The following is a 21,260-nucleotide window of genomic DNA, read 5'->3' as shown; positions in this document are numbered from 1 at the left end:
CTGCCTTCTCAAGCTAAGTGTGCTCTGCTATTTTTTGACATGAGATTTGGTCTGTTTACTCAGCTTTTGTGGTCAGCCAGGGGCTGTGCTGAATTTCCATTCTTATGTCTCTGCTTATGCCAGTTTGCTTTTTGTCCCTGATCAGATTGGTCTCTTTTTGCTCTGTCTTCAGAATATACCAGAGTGCTGATATAGGGAATTGAAGTCTAGTGACTTCAGGGTTTTTGTTATCAGAAAGTGTTGGACATTTTTTGGCAGGGCTTTGTGCGTGATTGCAGACAGCATCTTTCCTTTCCTGTCCTTTCTAGTTAGTGTGGGCCCCATTGTTTGCTCAGCCTATTTTTTCTATCCGTGTTTGTGTTTTCATCTTGTCTCACCGACAATACATGTTTAGGGGTTGTCTATTGCTTTGGGGTCTGCTCTGGGGCAGTTTAGATTTCCCCTTTTCTTGCTTTAGGTTTATTTAGTTCTCCGGCTGTGACGAGGCGTCTAGGATCATCGTAGGTACGCTTCACGGCTACTGCTAGTTGTGTGGATAGGATCAGGGGTCTGCAATCCGCTTAGTTACCAACCTCTTTGGTTTTCTGTGGCTTAGCTTGTTTTTGTTTTTCCTCCTCGGTGACTCATTCATAACAGGACTATATGGTAGGAGACCCAGGAAGACCCCACTTCTTAACCCGAGACATAAAAAAGCCAGGCTGGAGTTTGCCAAAACTTACCTGAAAAAGCCTAAAACGTTTTGGAAGAATGTTCTCTGGTCAGATGAACAAAAGTAGAGCTTTTTGGGCAAAGGCATCAACATAGAGTTTACAGGGGAAAAAAAGAGGCATTCAAAGAAAAGAACATGGTCCCTACAGTCAAACATGGCGGAGGTTCCCTGATGTTTTGGGGTTGCTTTGCTGCCTCTGGCACTGGAATACTTGACCGTGTGCATGGCATTATGAAGTCTGAAGACTACCAACAAATTTTGCAGCATAATGTAGGGCCCAGTGTGAGAAAGCTGGCTCTCCCTCAGAGGTCATGGGTCTTCCAGCAGGACAATGACCCAAAACACACTTCAAAAAGCACTAGAAAATGGTTTGTGAGAAAGCACTGGAGACTCCTAGGGTGGCCAGCAATGAGTCCAGACCTGAATCCCATAGAACACCTGTGGAGACATCTAAAAATGGCAGTTTGGAGAAGGCACCCTTCAAATATCAGGGACCTGGAGCAGTTTGCCAAAGAAGAATTTTCTAAAATTCCAGCAGAGCATTGTAAGAAACTTATTGATGGTTACCGGAAGCGGTTGGTCGCAGTTATTTTGGCTAAAGGTTGTGCAACCAAGTATTAGGCTGAGGGTGCCAATACTTTTGTCTGGTCCATTTTTGGAGTTTTGTGTGAAATGATCAATGTTTTGCTTTTTGCTTCATTCTCTTTTGTGTTTTTTCATTTAAGACAAATTAAATGAAGATAATAATACCAAAGAATTTGTGTTTGCAATAATTTTCAGGAAGAAACTGAGTATTATCTGACAGAATTGCAGGGGTGTCAATATTTTTGGCCACAACTGTATTATCAACTCTTAAATGGGTATTCCTATCTGTAAATTGATGGTATAGCTACAGATGACACCCACATCTACAGTGGGTATGGAAAGTATTCAGACCCCTTTATATTTTTCACTCTTTGTTTCATTGCAGCCATTTGGAAAATTCAAAAAAGTTCATTTTTCTTTCTCATTAATGTACACTCTGCACCCCATCTTCACTGAAAAAAAACAAAAATGTAGACTTTTTGCAAATTTATTAAAGAAAATCTGAAATATCACATTTTCATAAGTATTCAGACCCTTTGCTCAGACATTCATATTTAAGTCAAATGCTGTCCATTTCCTTGTTATCCTCCCCTTGAGATGGTTCTACTCCTTCATTGGAGTCCAGCTGTGTTTATTTAAACTGATAGGACTTGATTTGTAAAGGCACACAACTGTCTATACAAGAACTCACAGCTCACAGTGATGTCAGACCAAATGAGAATCATGACGTCAAAGGAACTGGCCAAAGAGCTGAGACAGAAATGTGGCAGGGCACAGATCTGGGCAAGGTTAGAAAAGAATTTCTACAGTACTCAAGGTTCCTAAGAGCACAGTGTCCTCCGTAATCCTTAAATGGAAGAAGTTTGGGACCACCAGAAGTCTTTCTAGATAGAGTAGATAAAAAATTTAGTGTTACAATGTCAAATGTCTAAAACGTTAACTGGATTCGGGGAGGTTGAGTACCAAATGGTGCCTGCAAGTGTTAAGTAGTAATGGAAGCATTAAGAGGCGGATTCATTTTGATGCACCAAATTCATTAAATTTTGTTCTTTTTTCAGTGTTTTGTGTCATTGTACACCTCGCCAGAAATGCTAGTCCAGTCCAGTCAAACACATGAATAGTATTATTTGCATATATAATTGCGTAATTTTTGATGAATCTGGTTGTCATGTGTCACCATGCCTTATTTATGCTTCGTCCACTTTGGCAGATTTTGTGTGAAAAAACAAAAAACTTAGAAAAAGTTTGCGCAACTTCCCTTTGTGCAAAATGTTGCCACATTTTCAAAGTGGTTTGTGCCAGAAATCTGGCGTAAACTCTGATGAACTGAACCCTAGGATTCTGAATTAAAATGGGTTTACCTATCTATTCATACGAATGGGTCTGGCCGAATTTCCTGGAAAAATTAGCTCGGTAGCTATTGGTGCTACAGTTATGGAAAAACAGTGAATGGAAAATGAGAAGCAGTGAGGGGGATCATATGCAAGGGTCGATATGTGTCCCCCATGATGCAAACGGAGTCTTATTAAACCCGCTGATGTGCCTTGGGTTCACAGCAGGACGCCTGTGAATCACAAGGCAAAATAAAATGTGAATTGGGTCCAAGTAGAGACTCAGTCAGTATCTTAGGAAAACCTGTTAAGGGCTTTTATTTTTAGAGTGATTTGCAGGTTTGGTAGTGGGACGAATCCCTCTCTCCATGCCGGATTTTGGATATAGCTCTACGATTACGATTCCATTTAAATCTGTCATTTCTTTGGGTTGGGTGTGTCAGTTTGGAGTTTGCAAGTTGCAGAGTAGGTGTCTCTGTGCAACCCAGGTTTGTATGGAGCTATCACAGAGCCAGGGACTTCCAGGCAGTTGGCGCACCAAAAGGACATGGCAGTGCCATTGTTCACAGCAACGGGTTCTGAGTTCTGGACTGTGTTTACGGAAACCCGGCTGCAAATCGGAGTTTGTGTGAGTTTTTTTGCACATTAAAGACATTTTCTTTGAGCTTTCCTGTGGTCCCTGCCTATCTGTTGCAATGCACCTACCTCGCTGCACTACAAAACATGCTAAACCAGTGGATATCAGATCAGATCACATTTTCTAGCCATTTTCTAATCAAGAAAATGAAAACTGAAATCTGAAACTGCTCAATCTTCCGGTTGTACTGCTAGTGTCTTTGTGTTACACTGCTATGTTATGTTCTAGCACAGGGGTCTAAAACGCGCGGCCCGCATGCAGCGGCCTTCAGGCACTGTAGACCCACTGTAACGAGTCTCCACTATCTATGGACGGGGAGTACTCACTTGGCTGGTCGTTGAAGATATATACCGGGACACTCACGGTTAAAAATCCATTCAGTTTATTAATACACAGCATAAACCTCTCGTCAGGAACTTGATAACATGCAGTACCCTATGTATCGTCCGGCAACCGTTCGACTTTATAGAATCCCACGGTTCTCGCTGAGTCCCGATGTGCCTAATATGGATTACTGTCCGCTAATTGTCCGTGACGACCGCACAGATTCCTGGACACCACGTATACTCAGAGGCGTCCTCACTCTGGCTCAGACTAGTCAGCACTGCTGTGCATGCACCAAAAAGAAAGGCTCCATCTTGGGTGTTCAGACACATCCCCTGCGGTGGGGTATGTAGGTGACTGGACCCACCCATCTCTCCAGGTCACCTGGAAGCCTTCCCAATGTATAGTAAACCTCAGCAGTAGATCTGCTGAGCAACATAAGCTCAGGCTTCCATCACAGGGCCACGCACTTATGTTATACATAACTCCCATTAACCACATGGGCAGTTGCCATACCAAATATCTCCCCCCTTTGCCTAAAGCCGTGTGGCTTGGTACTTTCTATTACCTGACCAGAGACCATTCTCGGTCCACTCTGACAGTCAAACCGTCTGTCAAAGTCGGGTCCTGTTACTGAATCCTTTTGGTACCATCCTGTTGTGAATTCTCTTGATCTGAGTTCTGAGTTGGGGCCCGGCTCCACAAGGCTCTGCACAGCGAGGCTCTGCACTGCTTTGCAAGGCTCTGTATGGCTCCGCAAGGCTCTGCACCTCTCTGCATGGCTCTGCACTGCTCTGCACCACTCTGCAGATTTTGTGCCCGATCCACAGCAAGCCGCCCGGAGTTCTCCTAGGTACCTTCTGGACCGATGGCCGCAGTCTGGCACCAACTGTAACATGTCTACACTATTTGTGGATGGGAAGAACTCACTTGGCTAGTCATTGAGGAATATATCGGGACCCTCAGGGTTAAAAAGTCCACTCGGTTTATTAGTAACAGCATAAACCTCTCTTCAGGAACTGATAACATGCAGTACCCCATGCATTGTCCGGCAACTGTTCGACTTTATAGATCCCATGGTCCCTGCTGAGCCCCGGTGTGCCTAATACGAAAGAGTGTCCGTTAACTGTCCGTGACGACCGCACAGGTTCCCGGACACCTCTTATCCTCAGAGGCGTCCTCTACGGAGGTATATCACAGGCCTCCTCACTCTGGCTCAGACTAGCCAGCACTGCCACGCATGCACAAATCACACAGGCTCCATCTTGGGTGTTCAGACACACCTCCTGTTGTGGGGTATGTAGGTGACTGGACCCACCCATCTCTCCAAGTCACCTGGAAGCCTTCCCAATGTATAGTGAACCTCAGCAGTAGATCTGCAGAGCAACACAAGCCCAGGCTTCCATCACAGGGCCACGCATCTATGTGATACATATCTCCCATTAACCACATGGGCAGTCGCCATACCACACCAATGACATCCCTGCCCAGTTCAGGGGATCTGCCGATGGCAGCGTTTTATTTTAGCCGAATGTGTTCCCTTAGAAGCACATTCAATTGAAACAATGTACCTGCTGTGGTGGGGAGGTGAGGGAGCAGCAGCAGCGGACCTGCGGGTCACAGAAGGCAGGAGTCGGCTGCCGCAGCTAGCCCCTTTGCCCACTGCTAAAGAGAAATCAATATTCATGACTCTCCATGTCCATGAAAGTGAAGAGCAATGAATATTCATTTCTCTCTGAGTGGGCACAGTAAACGCAGCCGCTGGCTTCCTGCCGCAGCCGTGCGATCACGTGTGCCCGCTACTAAAGAGAATGAATATTCACTGCTGTCCACACCAGGACTATAGAAGTGGAGAGCAGTGAATATTCATTCCCTTTAATAGCAGACACACATGATGGCCCGGCCACAGGAAGCTGGCTACTATGCTCGCTATTAAAGATCAATGAATATTCACTGCTCTCCACTCCTATAGACCCGTTGTTGAGAACAGTGTGAATTCCAGCAGCTGTCCTATGCTTGTAAGCAGGGCATGACGTCATTGCCATGCACTGCTTACAATCATAAATCAGCTGCTGGCATCAGAACAAGATGCTGTGAGGGAGTGGAGGGAAGGTAGGTATAAAGATTTATGTTTTTTTTAAAAAATGTTTTTTCTGATGGGGGCCATGTATACCAGGATACAGATGAGGAGGCCATGCATACAGTTAGGTCCATATACATTTGGACAGAGACAACATTTTTCTAATTTTGGTTCTAGACATTACCACAATGAATTTTAAACAAAACAATTCAGATGCAGTAGAAGTTCAGACTTTCAGCTTTCATTTGAGGGTATCCACATTAAACTTGGATGAAGGGTTTAGGAGTGTCAGCTCCTTAACATGTGCCACCATGTTTTTAAAGGGACCAAAAGTAATTAGACAATTGACTCCAAGGCTATTTCATGGACAGGTGTGGGCAATCCCTTCGTTATGTCATTCTCAATTAAGCAGATAAAGGGCCTGGAGTTGATTTGAGGTGTGGTGCTTGCATTTGGAAGGTTTTGCTGTGAAGAAAATATGCGGTCAAAGGAACTCTCCATGCAGGCGAAACAAGCCATCCTTAAGCTGCAAAAACAGAAAAAACCCATCTGAGAAATTGCTACAACATTAGCAGTGGCAAAATCTACAGTTTGGTACATCCTGACAAAGAAAGAAAGCACTGGTGAACTCATCAATGCAAAAAGACCTGGGCGCCCACGGAAGATAACAGTGGTGGATGATCGCAGAATAATCTCCATGGTGAAGAGAAACCCCTTCAGAATAGTCAACCAAGTGAACAACACTCTCCAGGAGGTAGGTGTATCAATATCCAAATCTACCATAAAGAGAACTGCATGAAAGTAAATACAGAGGGTTCACTGCACGGTGCAAACCACTCATAAGCATCAAGAATAAAAAGGCTAGACTGGACTTTGCTAAAAAAAACATCTAAAAAAGCCAGCACAGTTCTGGAAGAACATTCTTTGGACAGATGAAACCAAGATCAACCTCTACCAGAATGATGGAAAGAGAAAAGTATGGCGAAGGCATGGTACAGCTCATGATCCAAAGCATACCACATCATCTGTAAAACACGGCGGAGGTAGTGTGATGGCTTGGGCATGCATGGCTGCCAGTGGCACTGGGTCACTAGTGTTTATTGATGATGTGACACAGGACAGAAGCAGTCGAATGAATTCTAAAGTATTCAGTATTCTGTGTGCTCAGATCCAGCCAAATGCAGCCAAACTGATTGGTCGTCGTTTCATACTACAGATGGACAATGACCCAAAACATAAAGCCAAAGCAACCCAGGAGTTTATTAAAGCAAAGAAGTGGATTATTCTTGAATGGCCAAGTCAGTCACCTGATCTCAACCCAATTGAGCATGCTTTTCACTTGTTAAAGACTAAACTTCAGACAGAAAGGCCCACAAACAAACAGCAACTGAAAACCACCGCAGTGAATGCCTGGCAGAGCATCAAAAAGGAGGAAACACAGCGTCTGGTGATGTCCATGAGTTCAAGACTTCAGGCAGTCATTGCCAACAAAGGGTTTTCAGCCAAGTACTAGAAATGAACATTTTATTTAATCTGTCCAATTACTTTTGGTCCCTTTAAAAACAGGGTGGCACATGTTAAGGAGCTGAAACTCCTAAACCCTTGGATACCCTCAAATGAAAGCTGAAAGTCTGAACTTCAACTGCATATGAATTGTTTTGTTTAAAATTCATTGTGGTAATGTCTAGAACCAAAATTAGAAAAATGTTGTCTCTGTCCAAATATATATGGACCTAACTGTACATATGATAGGGATGAGGAGGCCATGCATACCAGGATAGGGATGAGGGGGCCATGCATGCCAGGAGGGGGGTAAGGAGGCCATGCATATCAGTATAGGGATGAGGGGACCATGCATACCACGACAGGGATGATGAGGCCATGCATACCAGTAAAGGGATGAGGAGGCCATGCATATCAGTATAGTGATGAGGGGGCCATGCATACCAGGATGGGGATAAAGGGACCATGCATAAAAGTATGGGGATGAGGGGGCCATGCATACCAGAATGGGGATGGGGCCACACATACCAGGATAGGCATGAGAGTGCCATGCATACCAGGATAGGAATGAGAGGGCCATACATGCCAGGATTAGGATGGGGCCATGCTTACCAGGATAGTAATGAGGGGGCCAAATATAACAGGATTGGGATGAGGGGGCATGCATACCAGGATGGGGATGAAGGGGCCATGCATACCAGGATAGAGATGAGGAGGCCATGAATACCAGGATGGGGATAAGGGGGTCATGCATACCAGTATGGGGATGTTGGGGGCCATGCGTACCAGGATGGGGATGAGGAGGCCATGTGTACCAGGATGGGGATGAGGGGGCAAGTATACCAGGATGGGGGCCATGCATACCAGTATAGGGATGAGGGGGCCGTGCGTACCAGGATGGGGATGAGGAGACCATGTGTACCAGGATAGAGATGAGGAGGCCATGGGTACAAGGGTGGGGATAAGGGGGCCATGCATACCAGTATGGGGAAGAGGAGGCCATGTGTACCAGGATGGGGATGAGGGGTCCATGCATACCAGGATGAGGATGGGGCCATTCATACCGGGATGGGGATGAAGGGATCGTGAATAGAAGGAAGGATGAGGGGGCCATGCATATCAGGATGGGGATTAGGAGGCCATGCATACCAGGATGGGAATGAGGGGGCCATGCAAGCAATGATAGGGATGAGAAGGCCATGTATTTTGGTATAGGGAAGAGGAGGCCAGCCATATATCGGTATAGGGATGAGGTGGCCATGCATACCAGGATAGGGATGAGGAGGCCATGTATACCAGTATAGGGATGATGAGGCAATGTATACCAGTTTAGGGATGAGGGGGCCATGCATACCAGGATAGGGATGAGGGGGCCAGGCATACCAAGAGAGGGATGAGGAGGTGATGCACACCAAGATAGGCAAGATAGGGATGAGGAGGCCATGCATACCAGGATGGGGATGAGGTGGCCATGCATACCAGTATAGAGATGAAGGGGGCCATGCCTACCGCGATAGGGATGAGGCCATGCATACCAGTATAGGGATGAGGGGGCCATGCATACCAGGATGGGGATGAAGGGGCCATGCATACCAGGATAGAGATGAGGAGGCCATGAATACCAGGATGGGGATAAGGGGGTCATGCATACCAGTATGGGGATGTTGGGGGCCATGCGTACCAGGATGGGGATGAGGAGGCCATGTGTACCAGGATGGGGATGAGGGGGCAAGTATACCAGGATGGGGGCCATGCATACCAGTATAGGGATGAGGGGGCCGTGCGTACCAGGATGGGGATGAGGAGACCATGTGTACCAGGATAGAGATGAGGAGGCCATGTGTACAAGGGTGGGGATAAGGGGGCCATGCATACCAGTATGGGGAAGAGGAGGCCATGTGTACCAGGATGGGGATGAGGGGTCCATGCATACCAGGATGAGGATGGGGCCATTCATACCGGGATGGGGATGAAGGGATCGTGAATAGAAGCAAGGATGAGGGGGCCATGCATATCAGGATGGGGATTAGGAGGCCATGCATACCAGGATGGGAATGAGGGGGCCATGCAAGCAATGATAGGGATGAGAAGGCCATGTATTTTGGTATAGGGGAGAGGAGGCCAGCCATATATCGGTATAGGGATGAGGTGGCCATGCATACCAGGATAGGGATGAGGAGGCCATGTATACCAGTATAGGGATGAGGCAATGTATACCAGTTTAGGGATGAGGGGGCCATGCATACCAGGATAGGGATGAGGGGGCCAGGCATACCAAGAGAGGGATGAGGAGGTGATGCACACCAAGATAGGCAAGATAGGGATGAGGAGGCCATGCATACCAGGATGGGGATGAGGTGGCCATGCATACCAGTATAGAGATGAAGGGGGCCATGCCTACCGCGATAGGGATGAGGCCATGCATACCAGTATAGGGATGAGGGGGCCATGCATACCAAACTGGGGATAAGTGGGCCATACATATCAGTATGGGGATGAAGGAGCCATTTGTAGCAGGATGGGGATGGGTGTCATGCATGAGTATAGGGATGAGGGGGTCATGCATACCAGAATAGGGATGAGAGGGCGATGCATACCAGGATGAGGATGGGATCATTCATACCAGGACTGGGATGAGGGGGCCATGCATACCAGAATGGGGATGAAGGGGCCATGCATATCAGGATGGGGAAGTGGAGGCCATGCATACTGGGATGGGAAGGAGGGGGCCATGCACACAAAGATAGGGATGAGGGGGCAATGAATACTAAGATGGGGATGAGGGGATCTTGCATTCTAGGATAGGGATGAGGAGGCCATGCATACCAGGATAAGGATGAGGGGGCCAAGCATACCAGGATGGGGATGATAGGGTTATGCATACCAGGATGGGGATAGGGGCCATGCATACCAGGATGGGGGTCATGCATACCAGGATAGGGATGAGGGGGCCATGCATACCAGGACAGGGATGAGAGGGCTATGCACACCAGGATGGGGTCATGCAAATTTGGATGGGGATGGAGGTCATACATGCCAGGATAGGGATGAGGGCGCCATGCATACCAGGAGAGGGATGAAGGGGCCATGCATAACAGTAAAGGTATGAGGAGGCTATGCGTAACAGGAGGGGGTGAGGATGACATGCACACCACTATAGGGATGAGGGGGCAATGCATACAAGGATGGGGGAGAAGGGGCCATGCATAAAAGGAAAGGAATGAGGAGGCAATGCATATGTGTATAGGGAAGAGGAGGCTATGCATACTAGGGGAGGTGAGGAAGACATGCATACCAGTATAGGGATGAGGGCAGCCATGCATACCAGTATATGGATGAGGAGGCAATGCATACCAGTATAGGGATGAGGGGACCCTACATACCAGGATGGTGATAAGGGGGTCATGCATACCAGGATAGGGATGAGAAGGCCATGCATACCAGGATAGGGATGAGAGGGCCATGCATACCAGGAGGAGGATAGGGGTCATGCATAACAGTATAGGGATGAGGAGGCTATGTGTAACAGGAGGGGTGAGGATGACATGAACACCAGTATAGGGATGAGGGGGGCAATGCATACAAGGATGGGGAAGAAGGGGCCATGCATACCAGGATAGGGATGAGGAGGCAATGCATACGTGTATAGGGAAGAGGAGGCTATGCATACTAGGGGAGGTGAGGAGGCCATGCATACCAGTATAGGGATGAGGGCAACCATGCATACCAGTATATGGATGAGGAGGCCATGCATACCAGTATAGAAATGAGGGCAGCCATGCATACCAGTATATGGATGAGGAGGCCATGCATACCAGGATAGGGACGAGGAGGCCATGCATACCAGGATAGGGATGAGGAGGCCATGCATACCAGGATGGAGATGGGTGTCATGCATACCAAGATAGGGATGAGGGGGTCATGCATTCCAGAATAGGGATGAGAGGGCCATGCATACCAGGATGAGGATGTGGGTCATGCATACCAGGATTGGGATGAGGGGGCCATGCATACCAGAATAGGGATGAGAGGGCCATGCATATCAGGATGGGGATGGGTGTCATGCATACCAGGATAGGGATGAGGGGGCCATGCATACCAGAATATGGATGAGAGGGCCATGCATACCAGGATGAGGATGAAGGGGCCATGCATATCAGGATGGGGAAGAGGGAGCCATGTATTCTGGGATGGGGATGATAAGGCCATGCATACCAGGATGGTAATGATAGGTCCATGCATACCTGTTATGAGCTCATTTTCTGCTCCACCAGTTGAGAGTTCCCCTTCCGTTCTCCTTCTGGTGGTGACAGGAGGTAGTGAGGTTGGTTTAAGTGGTAATGATCTGCCACCTGGTGAGGAAGATAATGATTAGATCTCTGGAGTATCAGACTGGATATAAGACAGCCGACGCCCTATCCTGGTGCTGGTGATTCAGTCTGCTTCTCAGGTCTAGGATTCAGCTCTGTTCCAGTCTTCTCAAGATAAGTTTGCTTTTTGCTAATGTTCACACTTGCTCTTGCTGGTCTTTTCAGTTTTTTGTGTGGTCAGCCAGCCCGGCTGGGCTGTGCTGAATTTCCACTCTTATTTGCCAAATTGCCTTTTTTTGTCCCTTATTAGATTGGCCTCTTTTTGCTCTGTCTCAGAATATTTCAGAGTGCTGATATAGTGGGAGAAGTCTAGTGACTTCAGGGTTAATTTTGCTATCAGTTGTGTTGGACATTTTGTAGGGTTTTTTGGCAGACTGCAGACAGTGTCTTTCCTTTCCTGTCCTTTCTAGGTAGTTTGGCCCCATCGTTTGCTCAGCCTATTTTCCTGCCTTTGTTTGTGTTTTCATCTTTTTTCACCGTCAATACATGTGGGGGGCTGTCTCTCCTTTGGGGTCTGCTCTGGGGCAGTTAGTTTTCCTCTTTTCCTGCTTTAAGCTTATTTAGTTCTCCAGTTGTGACGAGGCGTCTAGGATCACCGTAGGAACGCTCCACGACTGCTGCTAGTTGCGTGTTAGGATCAGGGGTCTGCAGTCTGCATAGTTACCAACCTCTTTGGTTTTCTGAGACTTAGCTTGTGTTGTTTTTTATTTCCTCCTCGGCTACCCGTTCATAACACAATCACCAGCCATACCGCAGATTCTAGGGTACTCAAGAGCAGAAAAAAAAAGTGTCACAATTTTATATTTTATATGCATTTTTTCCTCTTTTTCTCTGGGGCCGTAGGAGGATTTCTTCCTTAATGGAGTTATGACTGTGCAATTGAGTTGATGCCTGGGTGTAAATTTCCCAAGGGTCGGCTTTTTAAATATCAGTACCCGTTACCTCTAATGTCTGATTTATTCTCCAGAGTTAAGAGTGCCTGCTGGTTTACTAAGCTTGACCTCAGGGGGGTGTATAATCTTATTCGCATCATGCACGGGGATGAATGGAAGACGGCGTTTAATACTCCGGAGGGACATTTTGAGTACCTGGTGATGCCTTTTGGGCTCTCCAATGCCCCTTCTGTCTTCCAGTCCTTTATGAATGATATTTTCCGAGACTTTGTGGATAAGTTTTTGATCATCTATCTGGATGATATTTTGATCTTTTCTAATGATTGGGATTCCCATGTGGAACATGTCCGGACTGTGTTTCGGATTTTGAGGGAGAATTCCCTGTTTGTTAAGGAATCGAAATGTCTCTTTGGTGTACAGAGGATTTCATTTTTGGGATTTATCTTATCTCCATCGACTATTGAAATGGACCCGGCCAAGGTACAGGCCATTTATGATTGGGTTCAGCCTACTTCTCTGAAGGCTCTTCAGAAGTTTTTGGGTTTTGCTAATTTCTATCGTAAATTTATAGGTAATTTTTCTAGTATTGTGAAACCACTGACTGATCTGACCAAGAAGGGAGCTGATGTGCTGAATTGGTCTCCTGAGGCTGTCTCAGCATTTCAGGAGGTTTACTTCAGCTCCAGTTTTATGGCAACCTGATGTCTCACTTCCATTTCAAGTGGAGGTAGACGCTTCTGAGATTGGTGCAGGAGCTGTTTTGTCCCAAAAAGACCCTGTGACTTCTAAGATGAATCCCTGTGCCTTCTTTTCTCGAAAGTTCTCCCCATCTGAACGCAACTATGACGTAGAGAATCAGGAATTGTTGGTCATGAAATGGGCATTTGAGGAGTGGAGACATTGGTTGGAGGGAGCTAGACATCAATTTGTGGTCCTCACCGATCACAAGAATTGGACTTATCTGGAGTCGGCTAAATGCTTGAATCCTAGACAGGCTAGATGGGCCTTGTTTTTCACGCATTTTAATTTTGTGGCCTCTTTTCTTCCGGGCACTAAGAATGTTAAGGCAGACACCCTTTCTAGGAGTTTCTTTGCTGATTCTCTTAATGTGACCGAGCCTACTACTATCCTAGGTGAGGGGGTAGTTCTTTCTGCCATTTCGCCCGATTTGAGACGCGTCCTGGAGGAATTTCAGGAGGATAAACCTGAGCGTTGCCCTATGGGAAGATTGTATGTTCCGGACCAGTGGAGAAAGAGAGTGATGTCTGAAGTCCATTGCTCCGCATTGGCTGGTCATCCAGGTATTTTTGGTACCAGAGATTTGGTGAGTCGGTCGTTTTGGTGGCCTGCCTTATCTCGTGATGTCAGGAATTTTGTACAGTCCTGTGGGACTTGTTCTCGGTCTAAACCCTGTTCTCATTCTAGTGGGTTGCTGGTGCCCCTGCCGGTGCCCAAGAGGCCATGGACCCATATCTCAATGGATTTTATTTCTGATCTTCCTGTCTCTCAGAGAATGACTGTTATCTGGGTAATTTGTGATAGATTTTCGAAGATGGTCCATCTTGTACCACTCCCAAAGTTGCCATCTTCAGCTGAGTTGGTACCCTTGTTTTTACAACAGGTGGTTCGGTTACACGGGATTCCTGAGAACATTGTGTCCGATAGAGGGGTCCAGTTTGTTTCCAAATTTTGGAAAGCCTTTTGTTCCAATCTGGGAATTCAGTTATCCTTCTCCTCCGCGTTTCATCCCCAGACCAATGGGCAGACTGAGAGAACAAACCAGACCTTGGAGTCTTATTTAAGATGTTTTATATCTGCTGATCAAGATGATTGGGTCTCATTTTTGCCTGTGGCTGAATTTGCGCTGAACAATAGAGCTAGTTCTGCCACCTTGATGTCACCCTTTTTCTGTAATTTTGGGTTTCATCCTCGATTCTCTTCAGGGCAAGTAGAATCTTCGTCCTGCTCAGGTGTGGACACTGTGGTTGTGAGAATGCAGCAGATATGGGACCAAGTGGTGAATAATTTGTCTCTCTCTCAGGAAAAGGCCCAGTGTTTTTCCAACCGGCATAGGACCCGGTTTAAAGTGGGTGATATGGTTTGGTTGTCGTCTAAGAATATTCCTATGAAGGTTGCATCTCCAAAATTTAAGCCAAGATTTATTGGACCTTATAGGATTTTGGAGATTCTTAATCCTGTTTCTTTTCGGTTGGCTCTTCCAGTTACGTTCAAAATCCATAACGTATTTCACAAATCACTGTTGAAGAGGTTTGTTGAGCCAGTAGTTCCTGTGGCGGCACATCCTGACCCTGTGTTGGTTAAAGGCAATATGGAATATGAGGTGGAGAAAATATTGGATTCTCGTTTGGTTAGACGGAGACTCCAGTATTTGGTCAAATGGAAGGGTTATGGCCAGGAGGATAATTCTTGGGTCTCTGCCTCTGATATTCATGCCAATAAATTGGTTCGTGCTTTTCACCGGGCCCATGCTGATTGGCCTGGGGCATGGATGAGGGTTCGGTGACCCCTCCTCAAGGGGGGGGTACTGTTATGAGCTCATTTTCTGCTCCACCAGTTGAGATTTCCCCTTCCGTTCTCCCTCAGGTGGTGACAGGAGGTAGTGAGGTTGGTTTAAGTGGTAGTGATCTGCCACCTGGTGAGGAAGATAATGATTGGATCTCTGGAGTATCAGACTGGATATAAGACAGCCGACACCCTATCCTGGTGCTGGTGATTCAGTCAGCTTCTCAGGTCTAGGACTCAGCTCTGTTCCAGTCTTCACAAGATAAGTTTGTTTTTTGCTAATGTTCACACTTGCTCTTGTTGGTCTTTTCAGTTTTTTGTGTGGTCAGCCAGCCCGGCTGGGCTGTGCTGAATTTCCACTCTTATTTGCCAAATTGCCTTTTTTTGTCCCTTATTAGATTGGCCTCTTTTTGCTCTGTCTCAGAATATTTCAGAGTGCTGATATAGTGGGAGAAGTCTAGTGACTTCAGGGTTAATTTTGCTATCAGTTTGTTGGACATTTTGTAGGGTTTTTTGGCAGAATGCAGACAGTGTCTTTCCTTTCCTGTCCTTTCTAGTTAGTTTGGCCAAATAGTTTGCTAAGCCTATTTTCCTGCCTTTGTTTGTGTTTTCATCTTTTTTCACCGTCAATACATGTGGGGGGCTGTCTCTCCTTTGGGGTCTGCTCTGGGGTAGTTAGTTTTCCTCTTTTCCTGCTTTAGGCTTATTTAGTTCTCCGGTTGTGACGAGGCGTCTAGGACCACCGTAGGAACGCTCCACGACTGCTGCTAGTTGCGTGTTAGGATCAGGGGTCTGCAGTCTGCATAGTTACCAACCTCTATGGTTTTCTGAGACTTAGCTTGTGTTGTTTTTTATTTCCTCCTCGGCTACCCGTTCATAACACATACCAGGATGGGGATGGGGCCATGCATACCAGGATAGGGATGAGAGGGCTATGCATACCAGGATGGGGCCATGCATACTTGGATGGGAATGGGGGCCATGCATGCCAGGATAGGGATGAAGGGGCCATGCATAACAGTATAGGGATGAGGAGGCTACGCATAACAGGAGGGGGTGAGGATGACATGCACACCAGTATAGGGATGAGGTGGGGCCATGCACACAAGGATGGGGAAGAAGGGGCCATGCATACCAGGATAGGGATGAGGAGGCAATGCATACGTGTATACGGAGGAGGAGGCTATGCATACTAGGGGAGGTGAGGAGGATATGCATACCAGTATAGGGATGAGGGCAGCCACACATACCAGGATGGTGATAAGGGGGTCATGCATAGCAGGATAGGGATGAGGAGGTCATGTATATCAGGATGGGGATGGGAGTCATGCATACCAGTCGGGATGAGGGGGGCATTCATACCAGAACAGGGATAAGAGGGCTATGCATACCAGGATGAGGGTGGGGATCATGCATACCAGGATTGGGATGAGAGGGCCATGCATACCAGAATAGGGATGAGAGGTGCATGCATACCAGGATGGGGATGGGTGTCATGCATACCAGGAAAGAGATGAGGGGTCCACGCATACCAGAATAGGGATGAGAGAGCCATGCATGCCAGGATGAGGATGGGGGGGCCATGCATACCAGGATGGGGATGAGAGGGCCATGCATACCATGATGAGGATGGGGGTCATGCATACCAGGATAGGGATGGGGGTCATGCATACCAGGATAGGGATGAGGGGGCCATGTGTTATGATTGGGTCACCGAGGAGGAAAGCAAGACCAAGCTAAGCCACAGAAAACCAGAGAGGTTGGTAACTAAGCGGATTGCAGACCACTGATCCTATCCACACAACTAGCAGTAGCTGTGGAGCGTGCCTACAATGATCCTAGACGCCTCGACACAGCCGGAGAGCTAAATAAGCCTAAAGCAAGAAAGGGGAAATCTAAACTGCCCCAGAGCAGACCCCAAAGGAATAGATAGTCCCCAAACATATATTGTCGGTGAGACAAGATGAAAATACAAACGCAGATAGGAAAATAGACTGAGCAAACGATGGGGCCCACGCTAACTAGACAGGAGAGGAAAGGAAAGACACTGTCTGCAATAAAGCAAAAAACCCTGCAAAAAATGTCCAACACGTCTGATAGAAAAATACTGAAGTCACATGACTTTGCCCACTATATCAGCACTGTGGTATATTCTGAAAGCAGTGCAAAAAGAGGCCAAATAAGGGAGAAAAACAAACTGGCACAAGCAATAACATATGGATAGAGATTCAGCACAGCCCCAGCCGGAGCTGGCTGACCACACAAAACTGAAATAGACAAAACCAGATCAAATGTGAACAATAGCAAAAGAACACTTAGCTGAGCATGCAGGGACTGAGCTGGAAACTAAGACCACAGGAGGCAGGAAAAAATCACCAGCAGGGATAGAGGGAGTCGGCTGTCTTATATCCAGTTAGGGGGGCACTCCTTGCATCCTTCTTCAACTCTGTTGTGGCATCAGTCATCTTCTTTGGTGTGGCGTGCCGGGGTAGTGGCATATCAACCAGGGACAGGAATAGGCTGGACAAACTGATTAGAAGGGCCAGCTCTGTCCTGGGATGCCCCCTTGATCCAGTTCAGGAAGTAGGCGACAGGAGGATACTGGCCAAGGTGAACTACATAGTGCAGAATGATTCCCATCCCATGCATGAGACCGTGACAAAGATGTGCAGTACTGTCAGTGACCGGCTACTTCATCCTAAATGTGAGAGAGAGCGCTATCGAAAGTCCTTCCTTCCTGCTGCAGTTAGGCTGTATAACCAGCACTGTCCAAAACGGAGAACGACCCAAACAGTGAACTGATAGATCCAAAGTTGGGATAGTCCGGTTATATCTTTTTTTTTTTTTCGTATATGAACCTACCTACTGTCAATGTAATGCCTTTATGTATCTGTACTTGTTCCTGCCTTGCTGCTGTAATGCTCTGAATTTCCCCATGGTGGGACGATTAAAGGATTATCTTATCTTATCTTAAACCCCAGATCTCCAATCGTCCTCCTCATTATCAAGTGGCAAGCCTCTGTTAATCAGATCAGCTCCATTACCTCCATTAACCACCAGAGGGAGCCCAGAAAGAGAACTCGCGACCCCTCTGTCAATATAACCATCTCCACTACCTTCACTAGTAACCAGAGGTAAGCCAGAAAGCGAATTCACAACAGCCATGCATACCAGAATAGGGATGAGAGGGCCATGCATACCAGGATGAGAAATGTGCGTCATGCATACCAGGATTGGGATGAGGAGGCCATGCATACCAGGATGGGGATGAGGAGGCCATGCACACAACGATAGGCATGAGGAGGCCATGTATACCAGTATAGGGATGAGGAGGCCATGAATACTAGTATAGGGATGAGGGGGCCATGAATACTAGGATGGGGATGAGGGGACCATGCATACCAGGATAGGAATGAGGAAGCCATACCTGGATAGGAATGAGGAAGCCATACCAGGATAGGGATGAGGAGGCCATGCATACCAGGATGGGGATGAGGGGGCCTAGCATACCAGGATGTGGATGGGGGTCATGCATGCCAGGATAGGGATGAAGGGGCCATGAATACCAGGATGGGGAAGAAGGGGCCATGCATACCAGGATAGGGATCAGGGGGCCATGAAACCAGGATGAGGATGAGGAGGGCATGCATACCACAATTGGGATGAGGAGCCAGGCATACCAGGATAGGGATGATAGGGCCATGTATACCAGTATAAAGATGAGGGGGGGGCATGCATACCAGGATAGTGATGAGGAGGACATGCATATCAGGAGAGGGATGAGGGGGCCATGCATACTAGGATAGGGATGAGGGGGCCATGCATATCAGGATGGGGATGGGGGTCATGCAAACCAGGATGGGAATGAGGGGGCCATGCATACCAGGATGGGGATAAGGGGGCCATGCATACCAGGATGAGGATGAGGGGGGCCATGCATACCAGTATGTGGATGAGGGGACCATGAATACTAGCATGTGGATTAGGGGACCATGCATACCAGGATGGGATGGGCGCCATGAATAGCAGGATAGGGATAGGCGAATGCATAGCAGGATGGGGATGGGCACCATGCTTACCAGGATAGGGATGAGAGGGCCATGCACACCAGGATAGGGATGAGGGTGCCATGCATACCAGGATAGGGATGAGGGGGCCATGAATACCAGGATAGGGATGAGGGGGCCATGCATACCAGGATGTGGATAAAGCGGCCATGTATACCTGGATTGGGGACATATACTGTATATGACAAGATGGGGGACATAAGTACAGAATTGACCATATTTTTTGCTTCACTTTTTTTCTGTTTTCTGCCTCTATGGACATAACTACAATATGGAGACCTATACACTTCATGGATAAATCATTTGCTCAGATAGATACAGCTAGAAAAGATGCAATCACTTAATACCATTGTACAAGCTGGAGCAAGAAGATGTATGAAAGGACAATATAGAGAAAGTCGCACTGAAAACTGAATATATAAGGAAAAAACAAACGACCAAAAATCTCACAAGGAATGTAATAATACAAAATATAATTTATTGAACAATCAATAAGACCAGAACATGTGAGGAACACAGTAACATGGAAAATCCAAGTCTGTTTGTACATGCAGAAAAACACCAAAGGACACACATGTGTCAGGAGGGGGAAGGAGGAAGTGTAAAGCACATATGTAGTGCCTGTCAGCAGAAATAAATATAATTATACTGACGCATAACAAAATTGCACATCCCACACTAAGCCTCATGGAATCCACATCACCAGGCATGTATCCATACTGGACAAGAAAGTGTAATAAAGAACTGGCGTATTGAAGTCATACCTGGTAAGAATGGGAGGCAGCCCGACAGGTGTGTGTCCCCCCCGACGCGCGTTTCGGCGTGAGAAAGGCATTTCACGCCGAAACGCGCGTCGGGGGGGGACACACACCAGTCGGGCTGCCTCCCATTCTTACCAGGTATGACTTCAATACGCCAGTTCTTTATTACACTTTCTTGTCCAGTATGGATACATGCCTGGTGATGTGGATTCCATGAGGCTTAGTGTGGGATGTGCAATTTTGTTATGCGTCAGTATAATTATATTTATTTCTGCTGACAGGCACTACATATGTGCTTTACACTTCCTCCTTCCCCCTCCTGACACATGTGTGTCCTTTGGTGTTTTTCTGCATGCACAAGCAGACTTGGATTTTCCATGTTACTGTGTTCCTCACATGCTCTGGTCTTATTGATTGTTCAATAAATTATATTTTGTATTATTACATTCCTTGTGAGATTTTTGGTCGTTTGTTTTTTCCTTATATATTCAATATGGAGACCTGGATATGGGGACATATCTACAATATGGGGACCTGGATGGGCCATAACTACAATATGAGGACCTGGGTGGGGACATAACTACGATATGGGGACATTGCTACAATATGGGGACCTGGATGGGGACATAACTACAATATGGGGACGTAAATACAATATGAGAACCTGGATGGGGACATATCTACAATATGGGGACTTGGATGGGGACACAACTACAATATGGGGACATAACTACAATATGAGGACCTGGATGGGGACATAACAACAAATGTGCACTCATATTGTAATCACCACATCCATAATGACGCAAGTTCTAAACATTGTTTTAAAAAAAACGCCAAAAATTTTCAAAAAAAAAAATTGTATCACTAAAAATGTCACTTTGTCCTTCAAAGAATGCGGACCCCCAAATTCAATTTTTTTGCATATCTGGGGCCAATAACCCAGATGAGTTTGAGGTCCCCTGTACTAGCACATACTGCTACTGCTAAAAGTCAAATTTCAAGTAATGATCTCTAGTCTTCAGGTGCATGGGGTTTTCATAAACTAAAAAATATAATCACCCCATGTCATCTGCAACTCCTTGATTCATCACTTGTGCAGGACGCTTCTTCCCATGTTTGTCAATCAGCATATCTTTATCTGTGGGGAAAAAAAAAAATCGTACACAAGTTTGCTGGCATACCTGAAACAAAGTCACAAAGAAACAAAAAGTAGATGTCTGCTTTAGACTTTTTTTTTACAAAGTGCTCAGTTGTAATCTGTGGAAGAATTCAGAAGTGACACCACAGGGAAAAATAAATGTCATGCCTTTTGAATAGGACATGCATGAGATACACAGCTGTGCAATGGCTAAGGCTAGGTTCACATTTGCGGTTGAGTCCGCAGCGTTTCGTCCGCAACCATGAACACATGCAAACATACGTAAACGCATAAAAACGTAGCGTTTTTTTAGCCGCATCATCTTACGCAAGACGT

General features: G+C 46.6%; 1 protein-coding gene across 3 annotated transcripts in view; it reads right to left on the bottom strand.

Annotated features, from left to right (window-relative positions):
• Positions 1 to 21,260, bottom strand: part of SYCP3 (synaptonemal complex protein 3) — a 187,870-nt gene that overhangs the window by 137,474 nt on the left and 29,136 nt on the right. For all 3 annotated transcript variants that reach the window (XM_073545008.1, XM_073545010.1, XM_073545009.1), the window contains exon 3: positions 20,846 to 20,924. In XM_073545008.1, the coding sequence (XP_073401109.1) occupies positions 20,846 to 20,924 (79 nt within the window). The remainder of the gene's footprint in view (positions 1 to 20,845; positions 20,925 to 21,260) is intronic.

This window comes from Dendrobates tinctorius, unplaced genomic scaffold (assembly GCF_039654945.1).
Source record: "Dendrobates tinctorius isolate UK_male_01 unplaced genomic scaffold, ASM3965494v1 ptg000139l, whole genome shotgun sequence".
NCBI lineage: Eukaryota > Metazoa > Chordata > Amphibia > Anura > Dendrobatidae > Dendrobates > Dendrobates tinctorius.
This window is presented reverse-complemented; position numbering and strand designations above follow the sequence as displayed.